Source organism: Phaseolus vulgaris, chromosome 1 (assembly GCF_051622355.1).
Source record: "Phaseolus vulgaris cultivar YP4 chromosome 1, ASM5162235v1, whole genome shotgun sequence".
NCBI classification, from domain to species: domain Eukaryota; kingdom Viridiplantae; phylum Streptophyta; class Magnoliopsida; order Fabales; family Fabaceae; genus Phaseolus; species Phaseolus vulgaris.
Genome location: NC_143498.1, coordinates 47404920 through 47429720, shown reverse-complemented (window position 1 = coordinate 47429720; position 24801 = coordinate 47404920). Strand labels below are relative to the sequence as shown.

At 28.3% G+C, this 24801-nt stretch overlaps 2 protein-coding genes and 1 non-coding gene across 3 annotated transcripts; 2 read left to right on the top strand and 1 right to left on the bottom strand.

Annotated features, from left to right (window-relative positions):
- The first annotated feature begins 640 nt into the window (after positions 1-640).
- Positions 641-1265, top strand: LOC137816073 (auxin-responsive protein SAUR71). The gene has a single exon (XM_068619170.2). It carries the CDS (start codon positions 761-763, stop codon positions 1133-1135), a length of 375 nt encoding a protein of 124 aa, XP_068475271.1. The 5' UTR covers positions 641-760; the 3' UTR covers positions 1136-1265.
- A 5847-nt stretch (positions 1266-7112) lies between these two features.
- LOC137814468 (membrane magnesium transporter) lies at positions 7113-10176 on the bottom strand. Its single transcript, XM_068617237.1, has 4 exons — positions 9938-10176; positions 9788-9840; positions 9614-9714; positions 7113-7428 (listed from the first exon to the last, which is right to left on the bottom strand). The coding sequence occupies exons 1-4, from the start codon at positions 10008-10010 to the stop codon at positions 7335-7337; spliced, it is 321 nt and encodes a 106-aa protein (XP_068473338.1). The 5' UTR covers positions 10011-10176; the 3' UTR covers positions 7113-7334.
- Positions 10177-14694: 4518 nt separating this feature from the next.
- On the top strand, positions 14695-14768 carry TRNAI-AAU (transfer RNA isoleucine (anticodon AAU)). The gene has a single exon. It is a non-coding gene; the product is annotated as a tRNA-Ile (tRNA).
- Positions 14769-24801: the final 10033 nt, after the last annotated feature.

Here is a 24801-nt window from a genome sequence, read left to right as displayed (position 1 = left end):
TACTGACAGAATTATGGGCAGAGAGAGAGAGAGAACAGAAAAGAAAGGAAATGGTGGTATTAATGTATGAACACATACGTTGAAAAATCTCATCGCCGACATCTAGAGGACGTAGAAACACCGTCAAGAAAACCTTGATTTGTTTTGTGGCCTCGGATGTTCCCTCAGCAATGTAATCCATGACTTTGGAACTTGACACATTACTTTCATTCCATCCAACTAAAGCAAATTTGGTTTCACACCTTCGTTGAGTACGTTTGTTAGTAGTTACATATTAAAATATATACATTTGTAGTTATAAAGACAGCAAATTAGTCCTAAAAGGATAAAGTACTATGCTGCAACAATATCCTTCTCAATTATGGTACAGTACAGTCATACAAACAGCACATTAGTCCTAAAAAATTGTCTACTTAGTTTTTGGGCTACAAGAAAGTCCCGCGTATAAAATTAGAGAACAAACCGACGCGTCAAACTTGCATTAAATCATATGTACCTAGCTGCAGCACGCGGAAAAATAGACATGGCTCCACATGCAACCCGAGAAACTTCCTCTGTCTTTCCTATGCTAATATTCCCATTACATTATGCTTTATCAAATCCACACACCACACACATATATATATATATATATACAATGGACACTGCCACTGAAAGATCCAAAAGCTAGTTTTTTTCAACACTAACTGAATCTAGCTCACAGTACTACCGTCGTTGTCAATTCATCAAGCAAGAACATTCAAGAGTAAGACATAGAGTGATGGAGCTTGGAAAGAAGAAGATGCTCAAGTCTTTGATCTCTAAGGTGATAAAGAGTCTTCCATTCTTGGCACCCAATGGAGCACGTACGAGAAGGGTTTGTTATGTGAGTGACGTTGATGAGGAAAACGAAAATGCAACAAGGGTGCCAGAAGATGTTAAGGAAGGACATTTTGCGGTTGTTGCAATGCGAGGTGAAGAAACAAAAAGGTTCGTTGTTGGGTTAGATTATTTGACTGATCCTGCTTTCTTGAAGCTGCTGGAGCAAGCTAGTGAAGAGTATGGTTTTGAACAAAAGGGTACACTTGTGGTTCCTTGCAGCCCTCAAGAACTTCAGAAGATTATAGAGAAGAAACGATTCAATGTCACTTCCTGATTCACACTCTGTCTATATATGTTAAGCTGTTACACAACAGATCTATTCATACTTTTCTTTTCCCCTTTTTTATACATTTTGGATAGGTTAGACATCTAATTATAATGGATGGCTTTACCTATTGCCAATACTCTCTTTTTTTTCCCAATGTAGCTTGAACATATGACATTGTTTGTGTTATAACTTTATTGCACAAATATTACAGAAAGGAAAATATACAAACATTTACTTTTGATCAGAGGAGTAGGTATACATGAATTTGTTGCATATTATAGAAAATGAGTTAACATGAAAATGGTAAAGCTCATTTAATGCATAAGTGCATTATTCATGTTACAACGATGTACTAGCTGTCCAGTATATATGGCTCTCATCACTCTTACATGGTCAATCAGAAACAGAATATGAAGAAACCAATTGCAGGTATATTACATATATAGGATAATGTTACTCATTAAATTTACACAAGAAATTTTAAGAAAGAGATATAAAAAATAAAGAGAAAAGTATTGTATGTTAAGAGAAAAAAAGTTTTATACTACAATATACACGCACCATTTGAAGGTTTTTTCACAGTAAGATACAACGATTAGAATATCAATCACAATTTGCAAAAGGAAAAAAAGTGTTAAAATGATATAGTTGGCAAATTACAAAGTTTTACGTAAGATAAAGATGTGCGCATCTCCTCAAACATAATCATAGGAGAAGGAAAATGAGTGATGGGATATTCCTTTTTTAGGAAAAAAAGATGATGATGATGATGATTATAATTAGTGACGCTGTGCATTAATTAGAAATTTGAAATAGGTTTTGTAAATAATATTAGTGAATGATAATATATATGATGAGGGAAAGAAAAAGAGGATAGAATATTGACAGTGACAATTGATTGGCACTGAGTTTTGGTTTGATGGTGAATGGTGGTGGTGGTATCACATGCAACGGTTTCGTTTTACGCGTGAACAAATCAAACTAAGCAAAACTATATGATGTTCCACTTTTTCTCTCATCCGTACGTACCTTTTGTTCTATTGATTTAGTTTAAGCTACAGTGTCATGGTTTTTCCTTCCAACACACGAAACTTCAAAGAATTTTCGAAATTTGGAATGCTTAGAAAATTGTGATAAACAAATTTGGAGAACACCGGCGGAGAATGATTGGGAAATAGTTATGAATCATTGCAAAGTCAATCCACCTCCAGTTGTCATCACACTTTTTACACAAACATCATTCTTTCCCATCACGCATATTTTTCTTTATTTTTTCTTTCAATCATAAAAAATTACATCTTCACGTTATAAATCTCGTTTTTTAATATTATCCCTATCTCTACACCTCATCCACTAATCACTATAAATTTTGTAATGAAAATGCATGTTATAACCTATTAGGTCAAATTTCCATGAAACAATAGAGAAAATTCAAATTTGGATGTGGAAGTATGAATGAAAAAAAGGATAAGAAAAAGAGGGTGGAGAAAAAAAAAAAGGGAAAGGAAGTGATTGTTGTATGTATAGTCCGTACAATGTCCCATGTGAAGAGAAAAGGACTGAACAAATGAGCATTTTGCATTAAATGAGATGTTTCAGTGCCAACAGGCAAAAGACTCCTCCACACCGTCTCTCAACAAATTCATGTTTCTTCTTCTCTTCATCTCAATCTCATGTTATATATATAATATTCACATTAATCATTTTCTTTTCATCACAATTCCCACATTAAAATCATGAAAATTTCAACCTATTCATTTTTTTTATCACAAATTAAAATTATATACATGTTTTTTCAAAACAGCTATTTGGTTCTTTCCGTGTACACGATGGAGCTTGACATTTTACAAGGACTAAAAACAATTAGATTATAGTTGCGGAAGTTCACACAGATACTTTATTGAATTTCTTTATGAAAATTTAGAAAATAAAAAAATAAAATAACTTTTTTATAAGCTAAAATTAGCTTATGTATAAATTAAAGATAATAATTCAAAAAATTAATGAGATAATTGGCACTAATTATTTTTTTTTATTTTTTTTCCGTAAGTGCTTATTAGTTTTCTTTTCAAATATCCTTAAATCATAATTCAAACTAGATCTAAATTAGAGACATGTTATATGTTACTCAAATCTATAATATAAGTCAGCATAAACAAATTATGTATTTAATTATTCGTAACTAAATATAAATAGTTAGGATCAATTAATAGCTCAACTTTAAACCTCACATTTTTTTAATCAATATAGAGTTATTTTGTTCGATTTTAGTAAGAAAAAAGCTGTCAATTGATATATTTTAACTTTTTTTTCAGTTAATAACAGCATGGAGTTATTATATAGAAGATATAATACAGAAACACAAATATGAAAAACTCCATCAGGAGTTATTTTCCCTCAATAAAATATGAAACATTATTAGCCAGAGGTACCATTGGAGAGCAAGTAGGCCATGATGCATTAAGAAGTAATTTGAACAAATTAAAATGCAATTAATCATGTTTAGAGCAAACTAACTTATCACTATCATTAGATTGATGCAATAAATTTTATAATTTAAATCAAATTAATTAAATTATTTCAAATTGATTTAATTAATTGTTTCCTTTACTTCAAACCAAATCTTATTAGTTATAATTAGTTTGGTTATTTGGATTTATTTTTTTAATTCAAACGAACCTGATAATTCTAGTCAATTGTTTTTCAAGTTTAATATTAGTACATTTTAGACTTTGGCACATGCTTTTTCTTCAAAAAAAAATATTAATTTGGTCTTATAAACTTATTTAATATTATAATGTTCTATTTTTTTTTTATTTATCATGGAACTTTTTCTTATCACATTTTAAATAAATAAATAAGTTATTAACTATAGAAATAAATGACATGAAATAAAATAAATATTTAGTCAAATATCTTCTATGATAAATACAATTTCCAAACACAAATTTTTAAATAAAACCTTAATGATATGTTACATTAACAGTTATAAATTTTAATAAAAGTTAATAATATGTTCTACTATACAAAATCGTTAGTCATAATATGATCAATTACAATAATCACACCAAAAAATGATTTTCACTTCTTCCATACCTTTTATTATCCTTCAATGAAGACAGATCAATAAATATGTACATAATTAAATATTTAAAATGAAATTAATATTTATATATATTTAATATATTTGAGTTAATCTTAAATTACATCTTTCTGAATGAGTGTTATATTTACAAATACGATTGTATATATATCTCATTACATAATATTCAAACTCACAGTTAAAACTTCTATGTAAATACTGTAAATATAAATAATATAATATAATATAATTGATTTATTACAATTGAATGATAATAATAAGAATTATTTATATTTAGTGCAGTCCTGCAAACTCTTTCTAACAATTTGTGGAAGCTTCCCACTACCTCAAATGAGTTTCCATAACTCTATATTCAAATTATATTAATTATTAAATATAATGATATTAAGTTATAAAACATAAGAAATACAATGATGCATACATATTATATTTCTAATTGCCAAATTGCTAACCGAGGTTAATAAATTATACAGAATGCCTTAGTTTGTACGAAATGTGCAAATCTTCTAATTAAACTAGGTGTAAAATAATCTGGATCTCATGCATAAGGCAGGGACTTTTACTCTGGCACATGCTATGACAAACTTTAGCTCATTATGCCTACCTAAATAAAAATATAAAATAAATAAAATTTTTAAATTATATAGAATTATAATAAACATAAATCTTAAAATGATTTAATGTCTTAGCGAAGATGTAAAATAAATAAAAAATTTAAACTATTTAAAATCCTAAATAAACACAAATTCTAAATTATTTATTATTGCCACCAATATTACTCTAAATTCTCTTTGTGACTTATTTGTAAGTTTTTGCCACCAATATTACTATGTATTAGTTTTTAAATTCATTAATGACCGATTGTTATTAGGTTCATTATTTTAAATTTTTGCCAATATTACTATGTATTAGTTTTTAAATTCATTAATGACTGATTGTTATTATATTCATTATTATAAATTTATTAATTCAATAATATAATGTACTCTAAAGTAATATTTTTATGTACATATATATTTTGGTAGTTACATTTCTGTAAATATATTTATGTTTGTGCTTTTTTTTAGTTTGTTTCTACATTTTTATGTTTAAATCTTATATACGATTTTATTTCAAATGTGTTATGTGATTAACACTTATAATTTAAGAACTACATTAAAATAGTTTAATTTATATATATATATATATATATATATATATTAATTGTAATTATTATTTTTACATCTGTTCTTGAAAAATAATATTATGTTTCACTGTTATAATATATTTTATTAATTAGTATTGTAATTTATTTATTTTTAAGAAATCCCATCCTGTACACGGCTACAGTGCTAGTTTCTGACAAACTTGGTGAGAAAAATTGATCTAACTCAAAATGAGTAAATCATTTCTTAAAAATGTATTAGGATACTAGATTTATTGACCATAATCATTCCTCAATAATTCCATTTTCTTCTTATTAGATTGAAGCCCGTCAATCAATTAGGTAACCATAAGATAAGCAGTTGGTTAACACTCAAACTTTGATAATTACACATTTTTTTATTATTTTTCATACTTCATTTTATTTGTGAATTTCTTAGGTTTTGTCAATTTATATCTATTAATTCCAATTATCATGATTACATATAATTTTTATTTTCTCTAACTATTTTAATTTCTTATTAAGTACAAGACTTATCACAATCTTTCCTTTATTCACACACTTACATGGAATGAACAGGACATACTTCCTCGGTAGGATAAGATTGAACAAGCAAGGCAGCTCAGGAAGGTTGAAAGGTCTTTGTTGTGTTTTTATAGCAAGAACGATAATATAATGTAAACCTTTATAAGGTATACACAATCACTCTTCACAATTCCTTGTTGAATTCCTATTTGAAAATTCCTATGTTATATTTATATTTAATAATATTTTTGTTGATTAAGATACTATTATTATATTGTTAGAAATTGGTTGTCCACTAAATTATATATTACAAAAAAATTGTAAAAAACATAATTTTCTTTTTAGCAGTTATTTTCATTACATGACAGTTTTAACAAATAAGTAGAGGTGGCAAAAGAATCTATTTATCTATCATCCATCATGTCCATCCTTAGTTAAATTTATTCATTAAAAAACATAAAAAAAAATAGATGATCAAATTCATTCATGAAATTTTATGAAAAGTTAACTATTTATTTGTTATTTCTCAAAATTTAACGAACCCCCCAATCAAAACAAAACAAATCAAAATTCATCCAACCACTTATTTTATAATTAAATTGAACAGAACCATTTATTTGACACTACTTATTTTAAGACCCTTTCCAATTAGGAGAGGTAGTACTGCTGCACTAGATCGAGGATCGGTTGAAAGAGAACCTTTTTCTTCCTTCTTTTAATCTATGGTTGTTTGGAAATGCAAAATCAGTAATTTCACTACTCTGTAAGGGTGGAGCAGACATGTTTTGTAGTTTAATGCGAATGGCAGTGAGTGGAAATGTGGATACTTGTTGATATGGTATTTCGCTAACCAGGGTTGAAATATGCAGTCTCATATGTAAAGATATAACATCATCCCGAATTCCAGACTTCTATAGTTACTATCCATCAATTACATCATAAAAAGGAGTTCAGGGTGATCCCATCATAATAAACAGCCATGCAACACCAAATTTGAATTTGAACAACCTATTTTATCATCCATCAAAATCTAAGCCGGCCAGGTTATATGATCTATCATATTGGACAATCATATAAAATCACCACAAACTCAAGGACTCATTCCCCTAAATGAAGGAGATTATTTGCTGTCATTTTGGACAGTCAAAGGATATAACTCCCGTAGAATGTTTACTCGATGCTTCATTTAGCAAATAATTGTATGGAGATGGTTGAAAATGCAAGCTAACTCCTCATATGTATCATTCAAGTAATAACATCCTGTCAAAATTACAACGTCAAGTGGCCAGTAAATAAAGTACAAGATACAAAAGAAAACTGCCAGACTCATACACCAAACAACGGATATTCAAACACATTCCAAATTTTTAATTTTCCAGAATAAATATTTTTCCTCCTCGTGTGAGCCATAAAGGTACTTGATCCAGCAGTCCTCATTGTCTCAGCTTCACATCCAATTCCACAGGAAAGACCTTGCCTCGGTGATTGAAGGTCATGAAGTCTAGGTTGGCAGGTAAAGAGACAATCCTGCATCCAAGGAGAGAAAATCAGGAGATGGGGGATCCACATAATTCCATATTATGTGATATTTGCCAGTAGTGCCAGAGTATAGGACTACAATAGGAAGGCATATCCCTCAACTAAGAGCACATCACAACCAAAGAAACTACAATGGTTTTCAAGAATAACTGTTCTGATAAGTGCCTTTACATAAATAGTTAAACACCCAGGCCACAATATGTTCAAGAATTTTGAAGTAAGACCCTTTAAATTTAAAATTATAAATGAAATAATTGGGTCCCTATAGAGTTCAAACAGTATGTTTATTCAGGATTCCATTAAAAGAACCTCTAACCTACATGAACATATCTGAATTTTTTAGATGAAGTATAGGAACCTGTGGACCAATGAACTGAATATTAATGATGCATGACCAGCACATATAAGAACACTACTTTTCTTTTGTTTAGCACACATCTCTTAAAACATTGTTCTATGTATCACATAATATATTCTCATAAAATATGACTTACACACTCAGTATTTACGCATTATATCAACAGTAACCACAAAAGATCCAATAATAACAAAATAGGTGTCAAAATGGTGTCCAAAAAGCATTATATAAGCTCTAAACATAGGCGTAAAAATGTTATCAATTGAAGTTGCTTATAAACACAGAATAATATGAATGAACATGTTTAAATGATATTTTATATGAAATTTAATTTAATTTCATTAGTTTTAATTATATTGATACAAATAGATATTGGGTATTTATAATTTAGCTTTTTTAATTAATTTAAACTCTTCAATTTTTTATCTATAGATAATTTATTTTAATTACATTGTTTAGTTTTAATCACTATTTTTTCATATTGTATATTTTATTATTAATCTTATACAACATCTTAAATACTTTCAATTACGTTTAAAATAAAAATAGCACGCTTAAATAAACGACATGTTTTTAATATGTTAATTTGTGTAATGACTAAAATATAATAAAATTTTACAGACCACTTAAAAAAGTTCGTAAGTTAAACACAATTATAAAATCAAACAAGTTATTCAGCTAATAAAAAGAACTAGAGACTAACTAAATGTCATACCAAATATGGTCAGAGTATAAAATTCCGCTTTTTCCTTCTCATTTTTTATGAATGATGTGGATAGTGAGTATATTAGACAAATAAAACCCAGCCAACCATAATCTACCAAAAGAGTATGAATGCAGAACTTGACAGAAGTAACTTAAGTGGCCCCTAATAATGGACACAGGTAATAGAACTGGATTAGAGTATAGATAGAAAAACTATATTGACAAAAAAAATCCCTATTTCTTAGTCTGTATTAACGGAATACAAGATCAGAGGCAAAAATGAAGATACAATGATAGTGCAGATGAAAATAACCCTTTGTGCCAGGTACCCGAGATCTGGTCCTCCTCTAACTAAATATTTCAATCAAAAACCCCAACTGTCCTGAGTCCTCACTTCCCTCTCCCCTTTTACGTTTACAGGCCCCATGTGCCTACTAACTGTCTATTAAGAAGACTTACGTGAGGTCCTGATACCTTGCCAAATCAATGAAGACATATCAACAATTATCGGGTTCATACATCCAGACCATACCTCCTAGAATCTCCACTTCATAAAGCATGATAGAAAACCAAAGATTTGATCGGTATAGATAAGACAGGAAAATCTCAAGAGATTTGAATTAATTAATCATAATCCTATCAAATTATGCCTCTAATGTGAGATCAAAACACGCGAAAGGAATTAAATAAAATTAAATAAGCCCAAAAAAACACCTAATAATGTGAGAAACTTAAGTTAGTACAATATATCCTTAGATAAACTTTTCCAAAGGAAAAGAAAAAATAAAATAAAATTCTCCATAAGCTAAAATTAACCTATACATAAACTAAAAATCAACTTTTAAAAAATCTAATGAGAGAACTTCTAGAAATTAGCTTACTGACAAGCTAATTTTAGCTCACGGATAATCTTATTTCCTTTTTACTCTCCTAACATAAACTTCAATCTTCCAAAACTAATAAATCAAAATTTAATTCTCCTAGAAGACCATTCACCACATCTTATCCAAACAAGAACATAGAAATAAGAGAAGCTATTTCAGAATCAGTTTCATCGCTTCACATTCATCTGGTTACAGTTACATCCATCTTAGCATTACTTTTAGTTACCTGTTCTCCTCAGAGTGAGGGTGTATGGATTGAAACTTCCCAGGCACAGTGAGCGCAGCCCAAAAACAAAGCAGCAGTCCAACAAAGAGCTCAATCACCACCTGCATTTTCCCAAAAAACATTAGATACATTACATGAAATCAAAACCCTAGGTTGCAGAGTTAACAAAATTACGTTAAATGGAGGCCCTGAAAACTCATCCTCCGTAATCTTCAACAGACCCTTGTCTGGAACAAAAATCAGATCCAATTTCAGATCCACGAGCCCTAACGCTCAAACACATAATAAAAAGTAAAACAATCGTAAGAATCAGTTGTAGAATACACTGGATAGTTGAATAAGCGGCGTGAAATAGAACCAGAACACCGAAGACTCCGACGGTTATAGCTAGACCCATTTATATGATCTTCGTCTTCCTCTGCAAGAACTTCACAGGGTTTTCAATCGCCGGCCACAAACGCCAATTTCCAGTTTTACCCAATGCCCGCCTACAATTAATTTATATTTTCAATTCATTTAATTACTATAATATATTTTATAATAAACTATACATAATATTTCATTTGTATCATGTTTTAGAAGGATACACGTTTAATGTTTTTAAAATAACTAAAAATTATTAAGATAGTTTATGAGAAGAGTTAGTGAAATTTTATTAAAATAATTAAAAACATTCTCGTAGTCCCAAAAATAGAAGTATCAAACAAAATTTTAAAAAATATAAATAAAAAAGGCAAATATAATTTAGTCAATATTTTACCTTCTTAACTATGTAGCACATACACTTACACTGATACGAACACGAATACGAAGATACGTAAAATTTCTAAAAATGTAGGACACGGGGACACGGATCTATATATTATATAATTAGAAATTATATAAATTTACAATAAAGATTTATGTGCACAAATATGTTTGAGATTATTTTTTGGAGCAAAAAGATGTTTTTCATGACTGGTTCACAAGAATTTGTTTCTTATTTTTATAATCATAATAACAATTTATACAATAAAGTTTGAATTTTAAGAAAATTAATGTATTTTTCCTTTTTAAAATTGTGTTAGAACCGTACTACAATTGTCAGAAATCTAATAAATACTTTTTTAATTGGACATTTCACGGATACGTTTCCTACAGGTGTCATACGAAGTGTCCGATACCCAACATGTCATTTGAGAGGAGTGTCCGAGTTTCATAGCTTGTTAATCCGTGAACGGTTTGTTTTAAGAATCTTTCATTTTGAAATACAATTATTTATTAAAATTTATTTAGTGATATGAAAATTATATATAATTTTATCTCTCTAAATAATATATTTCATTTTGGTATCCACTTTTTTGTTGGACATTTCTATTCTTCGTTCTTATTAAGTAGTGATAATAACCACTGCTTTTTTACATTTCATTTGTATTTAACTTTTTTTTTCTTATATAAAAGTTGATTTTTTTTTGCATTGAAATAAAATTAATTATTTAAAATAACTTTTCTTTATCAAAATTATAAAAAAACTTATTCTAATTTGTAACAGATTGTAGCAACAATTATTTATAGATATAGTCAATTATTTAAATAATTTAACTTTTGCAGTTATCTCAAACACACCATTTGAGACATAATTTATAACAATCGCATTAAAATGGAAAATGTATCACATAATTTAATTTATTTTCAAACTAAGGGAATGTAATTTAATTTACAATTAGACATGATATATTATGTTTTCAAAAAATAAATTGAAATCGCCTCTAACCAAATATGTTATTTGGAAAATAGTTCCTATTCTTCTGTACATGACAAGTTTTGAATATGATTTAGGTTTCTCCATTAACACAATAACCATTGTTTCAAGTTGCTATTATTATACGGACTTCAACTTCCGTCCTAATTCTAGTAACAATAGTCAATTACTTAAAAGTTTCCCTTATATTTAAATACATATATTTTAATTATTATAATATTTAAATATATAGATATTAAATGTATTTTAATTTTTTATTTTTTAAATGTTTTAAATAAAATTGATATTAATAATAAAAATATAATCACTATAGAGATATAATATAATATATGAATGTAATATAGATATATTATGATATGATTGTTAGATCTTTAATCTAAGATTGGTATCGTGTTGTTATTGTTACTTAGAATTAAGAGTGATTAAAAGATATTAAAGTATTTTGAGAGTTATATACATTGAAGATGTCTTGTATCATCTTAAAAAACTGATTTTTTGGTCCAACATGAATAGTTACAACACAGCAAGAACAATGACGGGCCACTAACAAAAAAGGGGGCCCAAGAGAAACTCTCCCAATAATACAATAAACCAAACAAAAAAAACATCCAAACACAGTTTGCTCTATTGCTCGTGAATCTAATTCAGATGCAAAATCTACGACACAATAAAACAACCTCAACCTATCCGTAACAAAACAAAACCCAAGGACAGGCAAGGATCTAGTCCGTACGTACATCTCGTGGTCGATATCTTTGGGCTTTGTAATAATCCTCGAACATATGTCAGATATCATTTCACTGTTTTCCAGTGGGCTCGTTGGGCTCTTTTACTTCATAATTGACCTTTATTCTAGGCCCGAAAGTAAATCCTTATATATATATATAAAACTCACTCCTAAGTATTTAGTAATTTTTCTTCTACCTTATATTTTACCTAAGTTGCTCTTATTCAAACTTTCCGTTATTTGAAACACTTTTTCTTAGGATATATATATCTTACACGGTTTGTTGATGAAACAATAATAAATACGCGGGCCAAAAAATGATGAAATAATAAAGAAATAGTACAAGCAGAATCTTTAGTAAATTGTAACCTTTTTTTTTTTCTTTATTTGACTATTTGGTCCCTGTTGTCTCTCCCCCGTTATGCACAAACCCGTGCACTTATGATTAAAAGTTTAGGAAAATAGAGATGCAAAAATGTCGTATTAGTGACCCTCACATTCCAAGTGGGTTAGTGGGTGGAATATTTGTTTGAGTCAAATAAACGGGGTCACATGTTAACGATGGGACTTGAACAATGGCCCAAGTCAAGCTTTGCGGGAGAAACAGGGTTCATGTTCCTCTACGCAAAACAACCCACGAGTTTGTAGGCTTAGGGTTGGTGTGGTACAACGAATTCCAAACATGTTTTTTCTTTATTTCCCTTTTTTCCTTTGGGGGTATCTCTATGTCCAATATTACTTTGGGTAGAGACATGATTTGAGTCGAAGATAAATGGCTTTCTGAGGGGCACTCTCATGTGGAAACTCAACTCCTAATCATCACTTTTTCTACCTATCATAACATAATTTGGCCTTCTTTGCATTTCTCTGTCAGGTCACATACTCACTCTTTCATTCTTCAAATCATGCTTCTACATAAAGTTATGTCTAGAATCTACATCTACATAATCTTACGTAAATCATAGAAACGGGTTATTTAAATCAGATTGATTAGAAGTATCGAGTCCAGGAAAATCTTAGTACATATTGACAAAGAGTTAGTAATTTTGTAGTGTCCCAATCCAATGATTATGAGTGCGTCTTCTTCTTACCTACATATAGACACTGAGATCTTTATAACCTTTGTTTAAGTAGGAAAGTTCATAGAAGAGATCTGAGATGAAATGTTAGTGATGATAGAAGTATGAGTCACATAAAAGTACGATTTCAATTATATGGTGAAGCGAAGAGGGAGTGGTTTTTGTGAGTTGGTTGGCAATGATGTAGATAATGCATTAGTGGCACAATAATTGGAAAGAAACACATCAAATCATATGATATATAGCTTGAACTAATAATGGAGATAGCAGCATCATATCATACACGTAGATAACAATTATGCTGCAGAGGAAAGAGGAATGCCTTGTACCCTCCAATTAATTTCCCTTCTTTTATTTACCATTTTCCATTACTTCATTTGCAACATACACATCAAATTATGCCAGATAACACAATAACTTTCCCTTCACACTGCATTTTTCTTTATGTCTCAAACACCAACTGAACACTCTTGTAACTATAGACTAAACAACAAATACACAACTATGCATCTAAAGTGACCACAAAATCTCTGTCTATCTACCCACATAGTGAGTGTCACTAACTCTTAACTATAGAGTTTAACCTAAATATAAATACATATACATTAAAACTTATAATGTTTATTATTCTTTAAGAAATTAGATAAGAAAACAAAATTCAAAATAATATAATGTTAAAATATATTAATTAGTATATTATATAGATTGAGAAATATATATGCTTACTCACAGTTTATGTTAATTTGTACCTGATTGTTTTTATCTGTAGATTTAATTTAATTCAATATCCAAAACATCTTTTCCATTATTGTGGTTCTTAACATAATATAAAGTGATTAAATAAATAAAATGATGTGAATATAACAATTAGTTTATGGACTTTTATTCTTAATATATTCAATTTACTTAAATATTTATAAAATTATTTTTTTTGCATGTATAGTAATTCATATTTTTAATTATTACCTTAAAACATTATTTAAACTTAACTAAAAAAACTGTAGTATTTACTGCGAATATTATTTATAAAATGTATTTTAAAGTGATCAAATTAAAAAGAACTCTAATATATAATAATAATTTTATCATTAATATTATTAATCTTTCATTTTAAAAAATTATTATTAATTATTTCTAATGGTGGGTTCATAGTTATAAAATAATTACTTCTATTTACAATTATTCATGAAACATATTTTGAAGTCGATTCTTTTAAAACATGGGGTGTGAGTATATTAATATAACATTTAACATTATTATAGTATTTACATAGAACTATAAATAAGCATATTCTTATATAATATAAATATTGTAATTAATGTATATAATATATTTTTAATATTACTATATAAAATTATTAAATATTTTATTTGATTAAATGATATATTTTTTATTATTCTATTAATATTATACTTATTTTTAAAAATTATGAAATTTCCTTGAAGCAACTAAACTTTTTTAGCTAAACATGTATATTTGTATTTGTGTATAAAATAACGTTGTAATAAAACTAATTGTAAATACTAATATACAAGGCCTATTAGCTCAGCTGGTTAGAGCGTCGTGCTAATAACGCGAAGGTCGCAGGTTCGAAACCTGCATGGGCCATTTCACTTTTAATAAGTGAAATATATCCCTTAATTTTTAAGTAATAATAGTTTGCCACTGAATTTAACATATAGTTATCAAATTAATTATATTATTATGATTTATTTTCATTTAAAAGAATTTGTAAAATTACTTTTTATTTATTGCTATTTGTAAGTTATACTGTAAAGTAACCGAAAAAAAATTAACACATTTTAAAATCATTTAAAATACTATGTAAAAAATTAATTTAATCTAATAATTATTTTTACATACGATCTTTCTCATGTTACGCATATAAAATAGTTGACTGAATATATATCATGAATTTTTCAAATTAAAGGGTGTTTTATATTAAATAAATATTTTATATGAATTAAATAAAATAGTAAGATTATTTTTTATCTTAATGTATTATTTTTAAAAATTATGATTAATGTAAAATTCAATTGTAATATACAAAAATTGTTTTCCAATTTGACATGGAGAATACCAAACTAAATTTAACTAGTAATTTTGTGAAATATACTTTATATTTAATTAAGTTGTAGTATGTTTTTTCTTTTTTTTTAAAAAGAGGTACATATGTTTTTTCTTTTAATTTTTATGTTTTTTATCTCTTACTTTTTTTTGGAATATGTTACTTATTTTTATTCACAATCATATAATCATGAAACAACATAATGTTATCAGCAATCCACTATAAAGTCAAATTATCTTGCAAAAAGATGTTATTGCTGTGTCAATGGCATACCCAATATCACAAGCAACATTAACATCAATGTCTAGCAGAAGAAAAAAATATCTACATTAGAAATATGCACAAATAAGACTGACCTACAAAGATAACCATTTTTCAAATTCAGGTTAAGTTACTTCATAAATATAAAAATGTGTTTTTTTAAATATAAATTTAACTATGTCAACTTAATAATAATTTATAAACAACATAAATTCGGCTGTAGGTGGTAAGTGAATATTTTTTCTCTCCTATTGTTTTAAAAGTTTTTCCTTAATTCTTATACATCTTAAAATTTGATTTTACTCCTCATAAAATTGCATTTCACAAACAATTAAATTAAAGGATCCTAACATCAAATGTCTGAGATAATTATTTCTATTTTTTCCTCTACCCAATGATATTATATAAACAAATATTATATGAGACAATCAGGGTAATTATTCCCAGGAACACAAAGCAAAACCTCTATAACTATTTCTTTGGACTAAATGAGGTTCTTCACGTGTATAGTGCGCAAAATTTGACTAACGTTAACATAGAAAATACATACCCTTTTATTTTAATAATTTATAAAAATAAGGAATATTAAAAAACAGATATGAGAATAAATTATTATCGTTATTATATGAATAACTATTAACATGATTAGCCAATTATATATATAAATATATATTCAAATTGAAAAACAATACGGTTGGATTATATTACAGGTATGCTTCAAAGAAAAAATGGATAAACACTTCTAAGTAGAGGTGTAACTAATTTGCGTTTAATCGAGTTTAATCTAATAAGCTTTGTTGAATTAAATTTATTTTGAGTGGGATTATTTTTTTAAGCAATCCAATCCAATTCAATGAAATTATAATTGGATTGGTCATAAGTAATATTTTGAATATTTTAGAATATTTATAATAAGATAAAAAGAATAGTTATAAGATATAGATAATTGGTGGAAATGTTGCAGAAAGAAAGGATCGAAAGAGAAGGATGGAAGAAGTGGAGAAGAAGATGGAATGGAGAATTATGGTGCACTGACAAGTGGTTGGAGAAGATAACCTAAAAATAGGTATGATTAAAGAAAAGCATTGAATGATGGGAGTGACGTGGAAGAGAGTGGTAGTGTGCAGTAGTTTTATGAACAGGCACACGTGCGTTTCCACGTGGGAAGTTGTGAGTGGGGTGGTACAGAAAAACACAGGAGATGATGGGCACTCACATTTCATTTGGTTTTGGGTAACACAAAACACATCACACATCACACATCACAATAACACTTCACTCACATTTCAACCTTGTCAGGACTGCACGTGTTTGCCTCTAGGTCCCCCTTCCCTCCTTCTTCATACTTCAACTATCACTGCAAACCAAAAACTCCTATGAGAAATACCAATACTACTGACACGACACGGATATAGATACGAAGATACATATAATTTTTAAAATATAAGATATGTGGACACGAATCTATATATTAAATAAATATTGATGTGCAAAAGTATGTTTCAGATTCTTTTGCGAGAAAAAAATATTTTTCATGACTGGTTCAAAAGAATTTTTTTATTATTTTTATAATCATAATAAAAATTTATACAATAAATTTGAGTTTTTAAAAAATTATTGTATTTATACCTTTTAAAATTGTGCTAGAACCGTGTTAGAATTTTCAGAAATCCATAAAATATTTTTTGAATTGAACACTTCATCGATAAGTGTCATACGAATGTTGTACAAGTATTGACACTGATATGTGTGTCTGACACGGATACGCCATTTAAAAGAAGTGTCTGAGCCTCGTAGCTCCCCAGTACTCACTTCATGCATGCAATTCAATTCTTTCACATTTCTTTCTTCTATTTTCTATAAAATATCAAATTCTCTTAGATCTCACACGTCAGAAATCAAATTTTATTTTATAAAATTGAATTAAAGAATGTACAATTTTTATTTAAATAATAATTTTTTAAAACTAATGTACAATTTTTAAAGGAATTTAATAAGGTTTTAGCACTAGGTTAATTAAGGATGAGTTAAGATGTGTTCATTCCCTTTGTCAATTGGGAACTCCAGTTTCTCACGTAGACAAATTTCTTGAAAAGTGATTTTGAGCCTTCGAAATTGTGAAAACTGACAAAACAAAGGAAACAAACAAACACTAAACAAATTTATTCCATTCATACACAGTGGGATACAGTGATAGCTTTCACACCATGCAAAAAGAGACTTTGGTCAGTTAGAACCATAATTTTTAAAATCAATGGTTACCCTTTTTTTATATTTTATTTATTGTTTTTTTTTTCATTATCTCCTCTATATCCCTCTCTCCCCTCTTTTTGACATTGTGATGAGATATTTGACATTATTATTCCTTTATGTTCTTGTTCAAATCATTGATATTATTAATTTTTTTTTGCAAATACTGTATTTCTTAATAATACACAGAAGCCGCTCAAAACTTTAATTATAATAACTTACAGTTATCATTTGAAATTTAAAAATTAAAATAAAATGTATTATAAGAGTAGCATGATATATATATATATATAGTAATATAATATAATATAAAGTCAATCAACAGATCTATAACCAAATCCGAACATATGATTTCTTTACTTTTAGATGTCATCTCATTTCCAGAAAAAAACTTCAATTTAAACATTTCTGAACACTAAATACTGTTTTAAATGTTATGAAAATTCTCATCCCACGTAAAAGAGCTTGAATACATTAAACGTATCATTCCTTGTTATCTCTATGCATAAGGAACCTAGCTCTAGGTTAGAAGTATCTTTCAAATGTTACTTTTTTTTATTAACAAAAAAATTAATTGTGTCATATTTTCACTTTATAATAGTTTTTTTTTAATTTTTATTTTACACCCGTTACAATAAAATCATTAATAAAAATTAATTTCAAATATTACAAATAATTAGTCACTATATTAACTAAATTACTAAATTAAATATAATTTTAAAAATTAAACAACTATCCATATTTAAAATAGTTTCTATTATTAATAAAATATTTAAATTAGTTTATAAATTGGTAGCTAGAACTTGGTAGCTATTTATCAACTTAAATATTAATTTACAAAATTTATTAATAATAAAAATTATCTTTAAATATTAATAATTTTTATAATTTTTATAATATTATATAATTTAGTTAATATAGTAATTAATTATTTTTTTCTTTGAAATTAATTTATATTTAATGATTTTTTTACTAACTATTTTATTTTATAGAATAACTTGGTTTGCTGATAAAGTAAAAAGAAATTATTAAAGTTATTTCTGTTAAGGTTCAACTGAAACAATGTTCAATCAATAAGACCACTAAAAAAAAATACTTCGTAACCATGACCAAATATGGATACTAACTAATTAATTAATGATATTGGATATAATTTTAAAAACCAATACTAATTAGAAATGAGTATGACCGTTATTAATAATTTAATTTATTTTTAACAAATTTAATTAAGATTTGAATACTTTCTAAAATAAGAATATTTTTAATTGATTTGCTATTAAAAAAAATTACATTCAGTATTTAAAATTAAAAAAAAGTCATCACAACAAACTTAATCAATTTAACCCAACGACTCTTAATAAAAAAAAAATCATCCTTATTAGAGAAATGAAAATTAATAAAAATTTGTCAAACCCAACTCCAAATATGCAAAGCATTAGGACAGTAAAAAAAATAAATGCTGATATTCCTCATGTTTTTCACAAAGCCTACACTTAGAACATATATGCAAACCTTTATTATGAATATGTTGATATGTAAGAAGCCGCCTATGATAAACTTTTCATATTATGTTGATACGTTGATATGGAAGATGGAATAGATGAAGACCAAATGAATTTACCCTAACCACATGGAACTCCTAGTTCCAAGAAAAAAGTCGTAGTCGATTTAAGAGATAAACGACCAGACTCATCTAGAATCTAATTAGGAATATCGTGTTCCTTCCTAACCATGATATGATTATAAAAAGGAGGCATCTGCTGTAAAAATAAAAGAATATTCCAATCACAACCTGTCCAAAACTGAGAGATTGTATCCGGAATGTTAGCACCATCATAACCTTACAATATTTGCTAAAGAAGTAGTAGAACATCATTTATCATTCCAAAAATTAATAAAAGTATCTGTACCAACAGTCCAAGAAGTATAATCAAGTATAGTATAATAAAACTACTTAATTCCATACCAAAGAGATGGGGATTTATATTTATAAACCATTCTAAACTCGTATTTTGATTTAAGAACCCTACCTTTCATGAGAAAAGACCAATGCCTGTAGCTATAAGCAAAGTTCCAAGCAAGCTTAAAAAGATATGCATTATTTTCATGACGAAGATTAATAATCTTCAAACCTCCATTCTCAAGAGAAGAACAAATCGTACCCAATTCACGGTGACTATGCCTTTTTTTATAATATCACCAGTCCAAATAAAATTTTGACACCACTACTCAACTTGGTTAAGAAGTGAAATAGGTCATTTATATATATTAAAGCTATAAGCTAGAAATCCAGTAATCACCGTATTGATCAACTGAATCCAACCCATCATGCTAAGAGATTTACTTTTCCAAGATGCTAGCTTCAATTTGATTTTACCAGCCAAAGGTTGAAGAAATTGACACTTTGGAGCACCAACAAAGATTGACACTCCTATAATTGAAAGGCAAACAACCATCACTACAAGAAATAATACGTTGAATTTTGGTGATAAATATTGTAGAATTATCCATGGTACTGACCAGTTCATAGTTCTCGGTAGTATTTTCGTATGCTTGGTTCTTTTGCACCACGAGAGACTTGCTTAGTTCTTTTTGCACCGAGAGAAACCTGCTCGGTGTTTGGGCCTAGGTAAACCTGTGCCAATGGTCTTAGTCAAGTTGGCCCAGAGTGCGTGATGGGTACACAAAGTAATTTCATTGATGCACTCGTTTAAAGGATATATTTGTGTGGTAGATATAATTTTGTTATTATTGTTTGTATGTGGCAATATTTTCTTCGTTACGTATCTGTTGCATGTTTCTGTTGCATATATGTTACACATGACTAGTTGTTATTAACCCTAGTAAGATAGGGAGATGCTTGGGTAAGAGAAAATGGGCCTGCGAATAACATCTGAAGATCATCAGTGCCCGTGATAGGTGGTTTTCTGTTACATATAAAAGTTTAGTATAATTATTTTCAGTTAAGATTCACCGATCTCCAAGGAGAATGGTGGCCTATTGCATGAGCGATGATAAAAGGAGAATAGGTCTTCAGGTAAAGGTACGCTATTTTTGCACACTTGACTAAATTGCTACTTTTGGTGAGCCCTAGCTGACTTGATCGTTGGAATGTAATCAACAGACAGGGTGATAACTGTTGTTTTGCTGTCAAATTAATATGATTCTAGCGTAGACTTGTCTAACACTAGAGAGATGATAGTATAATTGTGGTCAGATGACCCCAAGTCGTCTCCCAACGAATCCAATAATGATTCAGTTAACCGAATTCAAAATCTATCTATAAGCAATGAAAAGTTAGTAATAACAAAAATAATAAAAAGGGGGTTAAGATAGTTATGCAGAAAATATATAAAAAAAAGATTAAAATAACAAATAAAAAAAATGGTTGATCCCAAGTTCTTCCACCATTGAATTCTTCACAGGTTCTCCAAAGATTAATCCTTTCTCAATCCTCCAACAAAGCTAAACCAGATTGAACATGCGTCGATCTGATTCAACTGAAACTCACTAGTAAAACATGCGTCTACTAGTTTAATCAATACCGACTTTGTTCCATGCGTATACTCCATGGGAATGCTTATCTCCTCTCTCTTGAATCATGAGTTCAAAAAATTAATTAAAACAATGCGAATTAACTAAGAAACCAAATTTTAAGATAAGGAAGACTCTCAATCATGCGTTCAAGTACAACCTCTTACAAAAACTAGTTTTCCAGAAGATTAGACGATAAAAACAACTGCTATAAAGAATTGAAAAATGAAACTTTTATTAAACAAAACCTCAAAACTTAATGGGGAATTACAAAAGAATCAACCAAAAAGGTTTAGCCTTCCTGCAGAGGCAAAACAAAAGAATTATAAAGAAGAAAAGAAACTGAGAAAACCCTATGAAACTCCCCCTTTTCTCCTTGATGCTTGTGTCCTTTTATAGGCTTTTCTGTTCCAAGGATCTTGGGTAAATATTGTAGTTTATATTTTGCTAACAGTTTCCAAGTTTCTATCTTTCCAGAATTCTTGTATTTTGCAAAAGATTTGCTTCCAATTCTGTTTCTGAGATCTTGTAGATTTTATTTTCTCTTTCTTCTCCTCTGAATTTGTTTATGTTTTGGTTCAAGAAGTAACTTGGACTTTTGCATATTTGGCCCATTCACAAAGGTAGATGCTTCCTCTGGATAATTTACTCTAAAACCACAAACTTAATAATAATAATAATAGTTAAGGCCCAAATAAACCCAATTATAAGAATATTAATTAAAACAATAGGTTTATTTATTATTATAGTCCAATAATCTATGAATAAGGCTAGTGAGTGTGAATAAATATATGCTCATCACAGGGCACCCTCTGTCTCAACGGAGCTTTATTCTAGCACAACAAGGAGACGTGATTCTAATTCCAGAGGAGACAGATCTAAGAGGCAGCATTCAACCTAAGATCAACCGGCGAGAACAGTGAAAAAAACTACTTTTTAAAGTTATTAACATATTGACAGAAAAATCACCATATGTTTTAAGAGAAATACTCAAATTTCTAAGAGACTTAATATCCCCCTACAAGAAACAAATATGACATCAACATATAAAATATGAGAGGGAGTGAGATAGCCTTGCAGACTAGTCCTATGTAAAATTTTCGTATCATTCACAAGCTTAGAGATACTTTTACTAAGAACTTCCTCTGGAAGACAGAAAAGTAAAGGAGACAAAGGATCATCTTGTCTGACACCTCTACTGCAAGGAAAAAAACTCACCAAACTGACATTTATTCTGATAGAAAGCATAGCTGAACGGAGAATTGTACTAATCCAACCGATAAACGAGGGGTAAAAACCAAAGCGTGTCAAAACTAATAATAAGAACTTCCAACTCAGAGTGTCAAAGGCTTTATGAATATCAACTTTGTAAGCCACATTACCTCCTCTAACCTTTTTAGAAAGCAGTTAATAGCTTCATAGGCAATACCAATGCAATCCTGAATCTGTCTACTCTGCACAAACTCATATTGATTAGGAGGAATGATTCTAGTAGCCACAAGTGCAAGTCTATCCGCTAGTATCTTGGAAATAATCTTAAATTTGAAATTAGCAACGACAATTGGCCTATAATCTTTAATGGAGTCAACACCCTGAATCTTAGAAATAAGAGATACCACATTATTGTTCATTCCACGGAGAACCCAGTTTTATTTAAAAAACTGTGGAACAACATTACAAACATTTTTCCCAATGATGTCCCAGCAAGAATGATAGAAAACACCTCCAAAATCATCAGGACCAAGAGCACTATTACCATTAAGATTAAAAAAATAGTCTTATTTCAAAAAAATCAGGACATTTAATCAACATCATATTCTCTTGAGAGGAAACTAGCTTAGGAATATAAGAACCAATAAAATTCTTCATATTACTATTGTATCCGGAACAATAGAAATAGACTCAGCATAAAGATTTTTATAAATAGTTTAGGATCCTCAGTAACCTCATTATCAATCTATAGACGATGAATCTCACTAGAATTATTTCTCTTTTTGACCACAACATGGAAAAACTAGTATATGTTTGCAAATATTTAAAAAGTAGAAAAAACTATATTTACTTCCCTGGACCTTATGTAATATATATATATATATATATATATATATATATAATTCACATTTCAAAATAAATTTTCTTACAAATTTGTAATAAAATGATAATTAGATTTTTTCTAATTTTTAAAAAACACATTCATCCCTGATGTGTTTAAATAGAATGATATTTATTTCCTTTATTTTATTTAAAAATAACATGTTAATTAAAACTTCAAATAAAAAAGTATGGAAATTTAAAATTATTTAAAAAATAAAAATGAAATAACTTCTTATATATAAAAATTGAACGAATTTTTATAAATAAAGATTTCATTTAAATATAAAATGTTTTTATAAATTTTTCAGTTTTTTAACAAAAAAATCCTTACTTTTTATATTTTAAAACTTATGTTCATATTTTTTATTTAAATTTTAGTGAATACATCTTTTAAATAAATTAAGGGAGTTAAATACATATGTCTTTTAAAATTCTAATACTTTATTTTTTTTAAAAAAAATAGTGGGAAGAGTGTTTATTTTAAAGTTAGAGAATGTCGCCATCCTTTAATATAATCTCTTATGTAAGTGTAATTAATAAATTCAGAAATCCTATTATTTTAATAATATAAACTAAAATAAATTTTGAAGATTACAACTGGGGAAACTAATAATTTATGTAACTAACATCGTAGTTTTATATGTAAGGATAAAAAATAATATTTTAAATGACATCTGAATATTTTATTATTAAAATGAAAAGAACATATAAATAGAAAATTCATTTATTCAGGATTCATTTTAAAAGAACAATCATGTCTCTAAAATGTTCATTTTTCCTTTCCTCTTCATTCTCTCTAAGATTCTGACTTTCTCGCTCATCAATTTGACGATCGAAGTACACCATTAGACTCCTGGCAGCAAAGACTACAAGACTGTCCGATCAGAATCACTGATAGAGTAAGTTCAACTTTGCTCTTCTCTTTGAGTCAAATTTTGAACTCGTAGGTTTGTCTCAATCTAGATTTTTTTGCATGTGACTCTTTTAGCTTTAGGACTAATATCTGTTAGCTCAGAGTCTTAGTGATATAGTTAGATTGTTGATTAGAACTCTGTGTTGCAGGTTAAGCTACTCTTAAGCTTTTGGTAGAATTGGAGCTCTTAGTGAGCATTTGCTCAAGTAAAGGTAAGGGAAGCTAGTTTAAATTACCAATAGAATCCTAGGCTAGAAGATCTGAATGTGGGGGTGACGTGGTCACCAGTCTCAAGTTTTCTTGCAAGATTTCTTGTTTTTTTAGTAGATTGAGATTTGTTTGAGATTGAAATGTGAGAGTGTAGATATAATAGATGATGTAGAATGTATGTGTTTGGAATTGAATGAGTTATTGAATGTATCTGAATAGTTTGTTGAATTAATTCAAAATAAATGTTTGATAAGAATTGGTTGTTTGATTTTAAAAGATTTTGGTTTATAAATCATATATATTTATAGATT